The sequence below is a fragment of the Leucopleurus acutus genome (genome assembly GCF_964270905.1).
Source record: "Leucopleurus acutus genome assembly, chromosome: 17".
Classification (NCBI taxonomy): Eukaryota; Metazoa; Chordata; class Mammalia; order Artiodactyla; family Delphinidae; genus Leucopleurus; species Leucopleurus acutus.
In genome coordinates, this window is record NC_139159.1 from 17,476,167 (window position 1) to 17,489,002 (window position 12,836).

Below are 12,836 nucleotides of genomic sequence, written 5' to 3' on the forward strand. Positions count from 1 at the left end.
TAAATTGCATCCATGGGCACATTTCATTTCTTCCTTCTTGATATACACAATACGTAGTGGAATTATTAGGAACTCACGTTAAGTATGGGTTGAAGATGCAAAGCAAAAACATAAAAGTGAAATGCAAAAAGAAAATGACACATTTACTCACTACTTTATAGGCAAGCCAAAGCCTGAGAAAATGGAATTTCAGCAACGGATTTTTATTTGTAAACTGAACCTTTACTCATGCACAAAGGCCTGTGAAATGGGCTTTCTTAGAATAGACCCATTTTGGCCAACTCAAAAGTGAAAAATCAGGACTTCGTACAGGAAAATCTTCAATAAACCCCAGGAATGTTTTTCACAAGATACAAACTGGACCCTAAGTTTTACACGCAACAGGCTGTTGATTTGACTTAACTGTGTCACACCAAGATTTGCCACAATAGTTAGGGGATGGCTGAGAAAAGATAAAAAGTCACCAAGACAACAATACATTTCAATTTGAGAGCAGTCACTGTTTATTAACTGACCGGATTACAAAAATAATCATGGTAGATACCTGAAAGGAAGGGAAAAAAACCCATTAAACACCTTAATAACTAAGAATTAACATAAACCAGGAAGTTATAAGAAACACCAATTCAGTTTCCACTATTAAGTAGGAAGAAAAAAAAGGCTTTTTCTTTCCTCCATAAATGTCCTCAAAAGGAGAAACCAAACCAACTGCGATCATATATGATGGTTGATGCCCCCCCCGCCCCACTAAATACTGCTTAGAACTCAAACCAAACCCTTACCACAATAGTCATTTTTCCTCCAGTATTAAGTAAACTTCTTTCAGGATGTAGCTGCTCACCTTAGTTCATCCTTCTTATAAGTCTGTTGATCTGGTCTTCCCTGTTGCCAGCATCTCCACCTTCTACAAAATGGGTAGTCTTTTTCTTCATTCCACCTCGTGGAGAAGACAATTTGAAGGGCCACAGGAAGTTGTTTGCTTCTTTGAAACGTTTTCCAACAGTATAGATCTCATGAATCAGATCCTCCATGCAGATAATACCGTATTTGCCTGAACATAAATCATCAAGATGATTTAGACTTACTAAAACTGTTTATTTTCAGACTATTAAATTTTTAAGGCATTAAGATAGGCTGTGACATAAAGAATTAGAAGTAAATCAAGAGTAAAGTAACAAAGAAGGAAATACATGACTTTATTTACAAAGATACAACTCAAGCCAATGAAATCATACCTCCATTTTTCATAAATATTGTAGGGAATAAAGGAAGATGCATAATAGTGAGAAAAATCAGGCCACAAGATGCCAAAAAATATCATTTTGTCTGATACAATAACTTTTATAATTAATAATAGTAACTTTTCCCCACGAGGCAGAACCTACCAAGAGATCGAGCAATCAACACGTTATCCGTCAGGGCAATTCGCTTCCTGTTGATTTTGCCATAACCACGCTTGTAGATCAATTCATTTACTGACTTCAGGTTTGGGTACCTAAATATGGAAATACAGATATAAATGACCCAATAAGACTATCACTGTCAAAACACCTGCCAGTTTACCAAACAGAAATCAAAGACACCTACCCCCATGCAATGTATGGTTCCACAATTCTCAGCATGTTAATTGAAGCCTTGTTGAGCTTCACAAAGGTGCCATTGAAAATCTGACGGAGGCGAAGAAGCTGCAACACCTTTCGAACCTTTGGGCTCACACCATTGATACTGCAGTGAAAAAATACAAAAAATTCATTTAGCTTTTATCAGAATTTTTACTAGTAAAAGATGAGAAACTAACTATTACAATTTTGGGCAACACGTGTCACACCTAAATAAGAATCCTCGCATGTTACAAAGACGACTTTTCCCTTTAGTTAGCTGTATTCTATTACCTCTGCCAGCTTGCCTCCCCTGCAAGTAAACTGTCTTTTGACACATACCTTTCACGTTCACAACTTTCCCTAACACTCTTATTACTTCTAGTTTTGCATACATCTTTGTCACAGCACTTATGAGGCTCCAATTTAACTGCTTTTGAAGGTAATCTCCAAGTGCTCAATTCGAGAATGGACAGATGCTTTGGGCACAGGGCTTACAATCACTAAATTACTCTCCTCACCACCCAAATATTTTCATTCCAATGTTTTACAACCAAGGTCCCCACAAGTACTGTGAAATTTTACTGGGATTGTGTAGCTTTCCCTTGAAAACCAGAATGCAGTAAAAACTGAACTTACCCTCTGATCCTGATGACAAATGCCAATTTGGGTTCCGCGGGTACGTAGAAGTTGCCAGCTTTTCTTGCCATCCTAGCCATTCGAATCTCAGTTCTGTACATCTGCCGGTACTCCTTGTGATAGTGCTTAGCTTTTTCATAGATGAGCTTCCTCCTTGCCTTTCGAAGCTGAAAACCAACATCAGTTGTTCATCTGCTTTTTAGCTCCCGAATACAACTAGCAGTATCAGTCCTTTCCAAGAAAACCCTTCCCTTCAAGCTTTCTCACCACAATATGCGTTAACATTGCAAGAGGGAGATAACTAACTTCATTTAGAAAAGTCGTTCTAAATCAACCACGCTCACTGGTACAGAAGCTGAAGTAAACAAGCCTTGTGAAAAACATTCACCTCATTTTCAATCGTAGGGCCTTTTAACTTGGTGCCTCAAAAAAGTTTACTTACCATCTTCTGGGCAAATTTCTTTCTCAGGCGCTTGATCTTAAGCTCTGCGAAATTCTTTCGCTTTTTCTTAAGGGTTTCTGGCACAGCAGGAACCTTCTTTTTCTTCTCCCTAACATTAGCAGACAGAGCGTTAATTCAGAAAGCTCACAGCACTGCAGCACTCCCATTCTGTACTGAGCGCTCTCTCTTAACACTACTATCACCACTGACTTCAAACGTACCTTTCTTTAACCGCTGTAGCGTGCTATGGTGTAAGAGGTAGATTTTAGAAAATTCCTATGCCAGTAATCTTTACGTTTAACACGGACCACTTTCTTTAAACGATTCACAAAAATAACAAATTCACATTTAATCTACCATCACTCCCGGGGTCCCACGACAACAAAAATGCCGAGAGCAAACCGTGCAGAGTAAAAGGCTGCCGCAAGACACTGATCCCTAGACTATTAGTGAGTGTGAGTCTAAGAGGACTTAAGAGTCTCAAGAGAGAGAAAAAAAAAAAAAAAACCTCAAACAAACCCCCAACGACAACCCTGGTTCAAGCCTCAAACTCCATATGCTGTAAGCAAAGACCTGACAGCAGGGACGCTTCGGACAAATGCCAGCTAAGGAAAAAGAACCCCATTCAGAGATTCTGAGCCTCCTTCAAAAGACGAGAGACTGGGACAACCTGTCGGTTCCGCACATATTCAGCTCTCACACCTCGTTCCCGGTAACTCCAAAACCTCGCCCCAAGGCCTGCTGAAGCCCATTTCAGCCTAAGACCCCCAGGAGTGTCACACAACTTCACAAACACACAGGTAAGTCGACAAAGAGACAGGTTACAGATAGAACGAGAGAGAGTGAGACAAACGCCTCTGGTTTCGGGGATGGAGAAGGATTCTCGAAAGGACGAGGAGAAACTTACTCAGCACCTTCCATGGTTCCAGCCGGGAAAGAGGAAGTTGGCGCATGCGCGCTGTTCCACTTAAAGACGGCGAGCGTGAAGCCCCAAGACTCATAGGTGTCCCAGGATAAGCCAGAAAAAAACTCAGAACTGAGAACTCGTATTGCAGAAGCAGAATTAAGAACTGCCTGATTCAGCCTCTTACGATCAAGTTTCAAGTAAAATCTGTATGGGAAAAATTAATGCATTGGTTAGACTCTTTAACCAATATGATGAGAGCAAAGAGTGCCAGTACCTTGACTACTCGGGGTCCTAATCCCTGGGCTGCGTTGACAGGATACGGCTCGAATTCTACCCAGTAATATATGCAAATGACGCGCGACCGGGGCGCGAACTACAAATCCCGGCATGCATCACTTTCACGGCCCGCCTGGCGGGAGGGCAACGCTTGACCGGGTCGGTAGGGAACCACGGCGGTGGTGATTCCAGCCGGGGAAATTGAGAGCCTTTGAGCCTACGTTCCAAAGCCTACGATTCGAAGTTGCTGCCGGCTTTTGACCGCCTTCTCGGCTCCTTGCCAGCCCCAGTAGAAGACTGGCACGCCCGTTGCCGCGCTGCCGAGGTCCTTCTCTTCGTTCCTCCAGCCTGCAGGGCTGTCTTCCGCAGCGCCTGATCGCAGGTGGGGCCACCCAGAGCCCCCTGGTTAACGAAAGTGACGAGACGGGGACAAGCGAGAAGCGGACGGCCAAAGGAAGATGGCCGGGGCACTGCCGACCGTCCGGTCTGGCAGGCGGAGGCCGGGACACCCCACGGCAGGGGGCGTGAACCGCGAAGGGAGGTGCGAGGAGGGCTGGAGGCTGCGGCCACGGCCATGTGAGAGGGGCTGCCCCGCCGCGGTTCGGCGGACGGCGAGCGGGCGGCGAGCGGGCGGGGGGCTGGGCCGGGGGCGGGGTGCGCCCGGGGGCGGGGAGGGCCGAGCCGAGGGAGGGCCGATGCCGCCGCCGGCTCTTCCCGGTCGCGGGTTATATAGCGCGGAGTGTGGAGCCTTCTCAGAGGCGGTCGGGAGCGCTCCGACTTGCAAGCGGCGCTGTGCTTCGGAGCCCGGTGCCCGAGTGACAGCCGCGGGGAGTGCAGGGCAGGGGGACACGAGACCGCGGAGGCAGCTGCAAGACGTTGGGGAGCGCTCTCCTGCACTGAGCGAGTCGCCCCTTCCTGGCGTTCCCGCTGCCCCGCACCCCACTCTTCCACCCTCTCGCAACTTGGATCAAGTTGACAACTCCCGCGGCGGCCGGCCGGCCCGTGCCGTCTCCGCTGCGCGCCCCTCCCCCGGAGTGAGAGGGAGCCGCCGCGCCGGCTCCGGGGACGCTCGGGCGGCGGCGGCGGCTTGGCCATGAGAGCAGTGCGCGCCGCCTAACTCGCGGCTGTCACCGCCGCTGCAGCGGGACCGGCCTGCGGCGCGGGCGCTCCGGGACAGGCGGGCGGCAGCCGGCAGGAGGCGCCGAGCCGGGCGGCTGCCGCGGCGGGCACAGCCCGGGGCCACCGCGCCGAGCCCGGGCGGGAGTGGCCCCGCGCAAGCGGGGAGCGGCGCTGCGCACTCCATCCCGGCGGGCACCTCGGGGGCGGGCGCGGGGCGCAGCCTTCTGGTCCCAGTAGCTCTGACAAGCGCCCCCGGGCATCTCGGGGGCTGCGGGGCGCGGGGTGGGCGCGGACGCGGGCGCTGGGCTCGTGCGGGGCCCCGGACGTCGCGATGAACATCGTGGTGGAGTTCTTCGTGGTCACTTTTAAAGTGCTCTGGGCGTTCGTGCTGGCCGCGGCGCGCTGGCTGGTGCGGCCCAAGGAAAAGAGCGTGGCTGGCCAGGTGTGCCTCATTACGGGCGCCGGCAGCGGCCTGGGCCGCCTCTTCGCGCTCGAGTTCGCCCGGCGCCGGGCCCTGCTGGTGCTCTGGGACATCAACACTCAGAGCAACGAGGAGACGGCGGGCATGGTGCGCCACATCTACCGCGACCTGGAGGCGGCGGACGCCGCGGCGCTGCAAGGTAACTGGGACCTGCACCCTAGCATTGTTGGGTCAAGCCTCTTCCCACCCCCGCGCCCTACCCTGGAGGGCCCCGAAACCCCACTGTCACGGTCAACCCTGCTCTCGAGGAAGAGAACCCCCCACCCCCACCCCAGCCCGGTCCTCTGCGAGTAGAATTTGTCCCCTAATAAAGGAACACGATCACCTCTGTATTAGAAAGGAGAAAGTGCGCCAAAGCCTTGTCTTAACGGAGGTCCTGTCCCTTGGAGCACGACTGTGGGGTTTCCCAAGCCCTCGGAGGCTAAGGAAGGCGAGGGAACTTGTTACCACCGGTTTGAATCCTAAAGAAATGTCTCAGTCTCGTTTGCGAACGGGAAACTAGTGTCTTTGGGAAGTTGTTCTCAGACTCTACTGATGCATGTGTATATGTTACTGCGGTCTGAACCGCTGAGACTAGGGCAGCATTGATGATTTCACTATAACTTTAGCCACGGGAAAATAATTAACATTGTTTCACCAGAGACAAGTCAGTACTTTAGTTACATACTCAGCCTGATTGAAAGGTAACCTCCTCTCTTAAGGGAAAACGCTTGAAGGATTCAAGCCCTATTGTAAAATTCATTCCATGTTTTTGATAACCTTAGGAAATCTGCATTTCTGGATATTTATTAACTAACCTGAATCTGAGATTTTTTTTTTTTTAAAGCCAAAGCGGAGACCGTAACTGACCATAAGTTTGGGTCTGGGAGATTTGGTAATGGCTCTTGCTTTTTTGACAATTTTTTCGTTTCCAGGGAAAACATTGAACTATATCTGGAAGATTAACTTGGGCACCACCCCTCCCCCATGTTGATCATTTGTCACCAAAAGTATTGGCACTTGCCTTTTAGGTCAGAAAATCGAAGGTCAAAACTAGTATGTTTTCACCATTGGTAAGAGGGTAGCAAATAGAGATTTTTGTGCTCCCTGCCCAAACCTAAAAGGGAACAGTCGTTGTTTTCCAGGGAAGGTTTTTTTGGTTTTTAAATTGAGTTCTTATATGGTAAAATTGCATATTTACCTGTAAAGTTGGTTTATATAAGAATGCTTCTTTGGGGAGTTCAGCTACTCCAGTTAGACCAAACCAGTGTGAGTCCCACTTTTTTTATCAGAAACTTGGTTGATTTCTTGGCTTTGGATGAATTCAGATCATTAATTACAATTTTGATTTGTGAACCTTGAGATGAGTTTCCATTTTGAGGGTGCACATACTAAAGAGTAAGAGCTGTTTCTGGCCACTGTTCCCCCAAAAAGAGGAGTGTGTAGTGCATGTGTTTGGGAGGAGGGGGTGTTACTCTCTGGGCTGAGATCAGTTCATTCCAGGTGTCTTTAGCTCCGGGAAGCCGATCCCATGAGGTCTGACTTGTATTGGGCTTGTCACAATTACATGATTTTCCCCTAAGCAGAGTTATCCAGTAAATTGCTGTAATTCCCAAAGACTTTTGGGGGAGGAAGGCAGCTGTAAGCTCCGTCATTGGCAAGGCTTACGGTGTTAGAAATTTGAAGCTCACTGTAGTGATTTTTGTTTTGTGTGATCTTTGTCCTACTGATGGCCACGTGACTCATGTTTTGCACCCCCCCCCCAATCCCTTCTCTGTTCCATTTTTTTTCCTTCATCTGGACTTCTGAGGACAGCTGGGAATGGTGAGGAAGAAATTCTGCCCCACTGTAACCTGCAGGTTTTTACCTACACCTGTGATGTGGGAAAGAGAGAGAATGTCTACCTGACAGCGGAGAGGGTCCGCAAGGAGGTTGGCGAGGTCTCAGTCCTGGTCAATAATGCTGGCGTGGTCTCTGGGCATCACCTTCTGGAATGTCCTGATGAGCTCATTGAGAGAACCATGATGGTCAATTGCCACGCACACTTCTGGGTAAATATAAACATGCTTGTTTTTATTACTGGGCCCTACTCAGCAGGAAGGCTGGGAGGGAGCGAGACTTCGGGACCAGCCTGAAAGCCACCTGCACTCTTTCACCACAAAGCTTACTTCCACTTCACTCCTCCCCCGGTGAATTACAATGTATGCCGGTTACTATTAAATCGTTGTTTTCTTTTTTTTTTTCCCCTCCAATTCAGTATTTCTGGAGAGAGTAGAGGACTGAACATTTTGAACTAGTTTGGAAGATTGCCATAAAAATAACAAGAGGGAGCATAAAACCCTGGGTTTGTTTATTTTACTTTCTGTTGAGTTTGTAAAACTTTGGTTGTTCTTATGAATTCCTAAAGTCAGAGTTTAGGCTTCCAAATTACTGCTCAGCCACATTTTAGAAAGTGCCAGAGATTCTGAGATCAGCATTTGTGGTCCCATGGGAGTGGTCAGGCCACCCTGGCAGTTCCTTTACCATCCATTGACTGTCCCCAGGGTCTGTGACATTGTCCTGTTGGGGTATATCTCAGCACTTTCTCAGCTTAGAGGATGCGTCTCTTTGGAGAACAGAAGTCACCCTGATAGGACCACAGAGTCCCTATGTAGAGGGCAGGGGTGTTGTGAGACCTGGCAAACCGGGGACATGCACCATGTCGGCTTCTAATCATCAGAGCTATTACATCATCTAAATAGATGAGAGGGGAGGGCCTTCTGCTCTGGGGGCAAAACTAACCGCAGTTTTGCAACTAAATTTATCTTCAGTAATGGTAGGTGTGAAGTTCTCCCCTATAACTGTACACTCTTGACCCACTTTCTGCTTTTCTTCCCCCATAGTATTTCCCCTTTTCTTTTGTAGGCAGGTAGGATCCAATAAAGAAAGGGTAAGGAAATAGGTTTGTTGTTTTTCTTTTTTTTCCTCTCCCACAGACGGCTTAGCCTTCTAACAGAACACAACAAAGAACTGTTTCTCCTAAATAGGTCACATTAAACCTCATTAATTTTTTAGCAACTGTTTTAAAAACTTAATCTAGCTATAGAAGTACTTATTCAAATGTTGCTCCTTGAACATTAAACCATTTCTCTGCCCCTGGAAGAAGCTTATTTTAATGTTGTATTTTTAAACGTGAGCTTTATTTAATTCATTTCCAAAGCTCTAGAAATGAACATTTAAATGACATGAGCTAACTCATATCTATGTTTTAAACACATAGGAGGTTACCAAATACAGTTTGGAGGGCTTTGAGTGTGCTTGTGTGTGTGTGCACCGGGGGTGGGGAACTGAATATAAGTCCTTGCTGCCGTGGGGTCCACAGGAACAGGCGGCAAGTGACAAAGGAGTGGATCAGGTGAGTAAAAGCCAGCACAACAGAATAAACTTGGCAATACAGTGTATCAAGAATCTTGTGTGTTTATAATTCTGAGTAAAACAAACAGCCACCACTTGAAATAAAAGATGCACATAAATTGCAAGTAGACTGTAGTTTTCATATTTAAAGCCTGGTAAGGATGAGGCTGCCAGAGAAACGCCAGCTGATTTCAGTCAGGTTGTCATCCTTAAACAGATATCCAGCCGTCGGTCAGCTAGTTATGAACCACCAACACCAGGATTGTTTTTTTCTAATAACCTTTGACTGAGATGATGTATGGTTTCCAAAATATGAACTTTTACCTACACAAAATACTCTGAAGTTTAACCATCTTGCCTACCTTCTCTGCATGAATATTTTGCTGAATTGTACAATTTCAAACATAACAAGATTTTTTTCTTTTAATTTATTTTTGGCTGCGTTAGGTCTTCGTTGCTGCGAGCGGGCTTTCTCTAGTTGCGGCGAGCGGCGGGCTACTCTCTTTGTTGCGGTGCGTGGGCTTCTTATCGTGGTTCTCTTGTTGCGGAGCGCGGGCTCTAGGTGCGTGGGCTTCAGTAGTTGTGGCACGTGGGCTCAGTAGTTGTGGCTCGTGGGCTCTAGACTGCAAGCTCAGTAGTTGTGGCACACGGGCCTAGTTGCTCCTCAGCATGTGGGATCTTCCTGGACCAGGGATCAAACCTGTGTCCCCTGCATTGGCAGGTGGATTCTTAACCACTGTGCCACCAGGGAAGTCCCAAACATAACGAAATTTTTAAAGAAACTCCATACAAACTCCATACAATTTGTCTTACAAGCAGTTAGGTATTTGTAAGAGAAAAGAAGCTTCTTTTTCTAGACATCCTATAAAAAGAGAGCTAATTAGAGTGTATTAAGCATAGAAAATCCATTGCTTTCGCTTTGAAAATGCACATCAGTTGATATACTTCTAAGTAGAAAATTAAATCAAATTTCCAACGAAAAAAACTACTGTGGACCTGAATCTCTATACCAAGGAGGAACATACCACCTTCTCAGAGTCCTTACTTTGCTTAGAGATGTTGCTTAACGTCTCTTAACATCAATTTAGGGAGTTCTTGGAAGCTTAGACAGTAATGACGTCACTTCATATTAAAATCTGGGAGGCTCCTGAATTCTCCAGCTGTTTTTCCCCTAAGCATCTAAACTTAAGAATTTATTTTCTAAATTGAGTCAAAAAATTCATTTTAGAGTTGGAATTTCTGGCTTCTTGCCAAGACTTACAGACCTTTTAAGAAGAGCTCTAGCAACCAAAATTTAAAAGAAGACTTACTATAATTTTATAGTGATTTATTTTGTGTGTTTTGAGGGGCGAGGTTTAAGTGGTACAAGTTACCACCTGAATTCAGCTTCCCTTCCAGTAGTCCCCTTAGGTGAAAATGTTCACGGTAACTGTTCCCAGATGTATTGGCATGTGCTTTTTCCCTTCCAGAAAAAATAACCAGCATGTCTTTTTACTGCATCTGGGTGGGGAAAAGAAGTTGCCCCATACATTTTAAAGAGTGGATCAGCTGAGCAAAGACTTGTTCATCATTTGAGCAGATCATCTTTAACCAGCCTTTTAAGTAGCAGTTGGTGTCTGTGTTCATAACATAATAAAGAGCGTGTTGATCCTGACCCAGAGGTAAAGTCATAGGCAGCGAACTAGAAACCATGTGGACGTTCACTGAAGAGCTATGGGGGCTCCTCCTTTGAACCATGCCTCGTGCCACTCCCCCAGCCTGGAAGGCCCACTTCTCCGCTCCGCATATCTTTTGAGGCCTGGCTCAAGTTCTTCATGTAACCTCCATCCCCACTTCAGCCCTTTTCTGGCATTTTTGCTTATCAGAGCCGCAGGGATCCTTAGAGACCATCTTGTGCAACCCGTTGTTTTCTGACGAAGCTGCCGTTCAATGACTTGCCTCTTCTTTCCCTTGATCTCTCGCAGTGTTTGTTGTCTTCCCCATCCTTTGCGCATAGTACGTGCTCTTTGGTGTAACTTCTGATTCGTTGTGCCCTGAGATCCCCAAGTAGATGGCAAGCTGTCTGTAGGCAGTTTGTTATGGCCGTCTGTTTGTTTTCCCCTGCCAGGAACAAAACTCTACTCCTAGTCACTCAGTAAATGTTTGATAGTATAGGCTAAGCTTCCGCTTAAATATTTAGAAGGTAACCTATTCAGAGAATGCTCACATGGGTCTGGCTTCTGAAGTTTCAAAGGGTAAGCCTTATGTTGGACTAATTCAAGCTGCATAAGATTGACGGGATCTCAAAGTGAGGCTGTCTCACATTCGTTATTGTGTCTGTCTCCTTTTGTTTTCCTCCACAACTTTTCCATTCTCCCTGCCCTACCTGTAAGCTTGTTTTTTACTGTAGTGTATTGACTCTGCTCATTGGTGCGAGGCTAACAACTTTGAGAAGGCAATTTGAATCAGCTCAATTTGACTATATGGCAGTCATTCATATTTACCAGTGGCCGAGCCTCAAGGAGAGGATTCCTGCTGCAGTTCTTCCCTTGCTTCTTAACCTCGAACCTATTTGCATACACGTTAGAAGCTTTTGCAGTACTTGGCATTATTCTGCACAGCCCCCCAGTCTGCTGTGATACTTTACCATCCAGTGTTCTCCTATCACCAGCAGCTCTCCTAGGAACCTTCCCTTGGTCACCAGTCAAGAAGTGATAGATTTGAGGTAGGTTCTAATCAGCATAATCTGTTGTGCAGCATTCACAGTTAGGACAAGAACGTGAGAATGTGTACAATACAGCGCACTTGAATTTTGGCATAAGTCAGAGAAACAATCCACTCAGGTTCTCTCTGTATCTGGGTGAGATGCAAAAGCTTGAAAATACCTCTCTAGTGTCCTTTGAAATATGGAGAGTTGGCCTCTATATAGCAACTGCAAACACATGTTTCGCCCAAAACATTAAGTATTGCTTCATTTGTTATTTTTTAAGAGGAATCTTAAAAAAAAAAAAATCGTTGCTTGCCATTTCTAAAAGACAAAGTTTATCTGTAGATCCTTTTTGACCAAAGAGCTGCACTTGGCATTTATACGGGAGCAGCAAATTGATCCCCGATTAACCAAAAGGGGGAAGCAAAAGCATTTAACTCCAGGCCTTTTATGTTCTGAAGAAGTTTTGCATGGTAAAGGACTAAATCTGTCAAATCGCTAGTCAGTCGGTAATTTACTTCTATTGATATGATAGTCAGACAAGATAATTGGTAGTTAATTAATAGACCACTTAACTTAAAAGGTTTCACAGTTTTAAAATACTAATTACTGAATTAGGCATTTATCTATATCCAAGTGTCTAAAGTCTATTTAGTTAAAATCCATCCAGGAAAAGTAAAAGCCCACCAGCTAGATCTGAGTAATGTGGCACTTAAAGACATTAGTGCTGTGGTTGCACCTAATATCTCGTGAATGGTCCCTAATCATTAATGCTTAAGTTCTTATGTGATTTACTGGTTTTTAATCTCAAAGACTATATTCCTCTGATCTCTGGTTAGAGAAATCTAGTTGTGGTCAAGGCTTCTTAGATTTAGAATTTAAAAAAAAAACATTTCTATTCTTATAAAATTATTTGACTGATACTTCCTCCTCCGAAGCATAATATTAAGAATTCTATAGAGTATTGTTTTCCCTACTAAAAACTTGAAATTCATGGTGTATTTTCAAGTCTGTACTAGAGCTGGCTTTTGTTATTAAATGAATTCACATGCATAAAAATCAAATGTTTGAGCTTCAGAAATAAACTTTTTGTGTCTTGAACCAAACTGTAAATTGACATAGGGTCAGCATACTTTATCATATTAATTCTCACGGTCACAGTTAAAAACCGAGTAAAACATCTCTTTAGATAGCAACTGCGTGGATACTTGGAGCTCTATACCTATCAGGGTCATTTCACAGCCTTCTTTCCTAACGTAAAATAAGATCACATGCTCACTGAGCTTTAAGTTTCTATATTTGATATATTACATGCT

At 45.4% G+C, this 12,836-nt stretch overlaps 2 protein-coding genes across 2 annotated transcripts in view; one reads left to right on the forward strand and one right to left on the reverse strand.

Moving 5' to 3' along the window:
• Positions 1-479: 479 nt before the first annotated feature.
• RPL7 (ribosomal protein L7) lies at positions 480-3,632 on the reverse strand (the record flags this gene model as incomplete). The annotated part of the gene is given in 8 exon segments (XM_082858411.1): positions 480-544; positions 842-1,051; positions 1,386-1,495; positions 1,588-1,725; positions 2,238-2,404; positions 2,680-2,788; positions 3,587-3,617; positions 3,620-3,632. Coding segments are annotated over 7 exon segments (777 nt in total). The 3' UTR covers positions 480-544; position 842.
• A 1,577-nt stretch (positions 3,633-5,209) lies between these two features.
• RDH10 (retinol dehydrogenase 10) overlaps positions 5,210-12,836 on the forward strand; it is a 28,036-nt gene continuing 20,409 nt past the window's right edge. The window contains exons 1-2 of the mRNA XM_082858943.1: positions 5,210-5,601; positions 7,257-7,492. Of these exons, the coding sequence (XP_082715069.1) occupies positions 5,313-5,601; positions 7,257-7,492 (525 nt within the window). The 5' untranslated portion in view covers positions 5,210-5,312. The remainder of the gene's footprint in view (positions 5,602-7,256; positions 7,493-12,836) is intronic.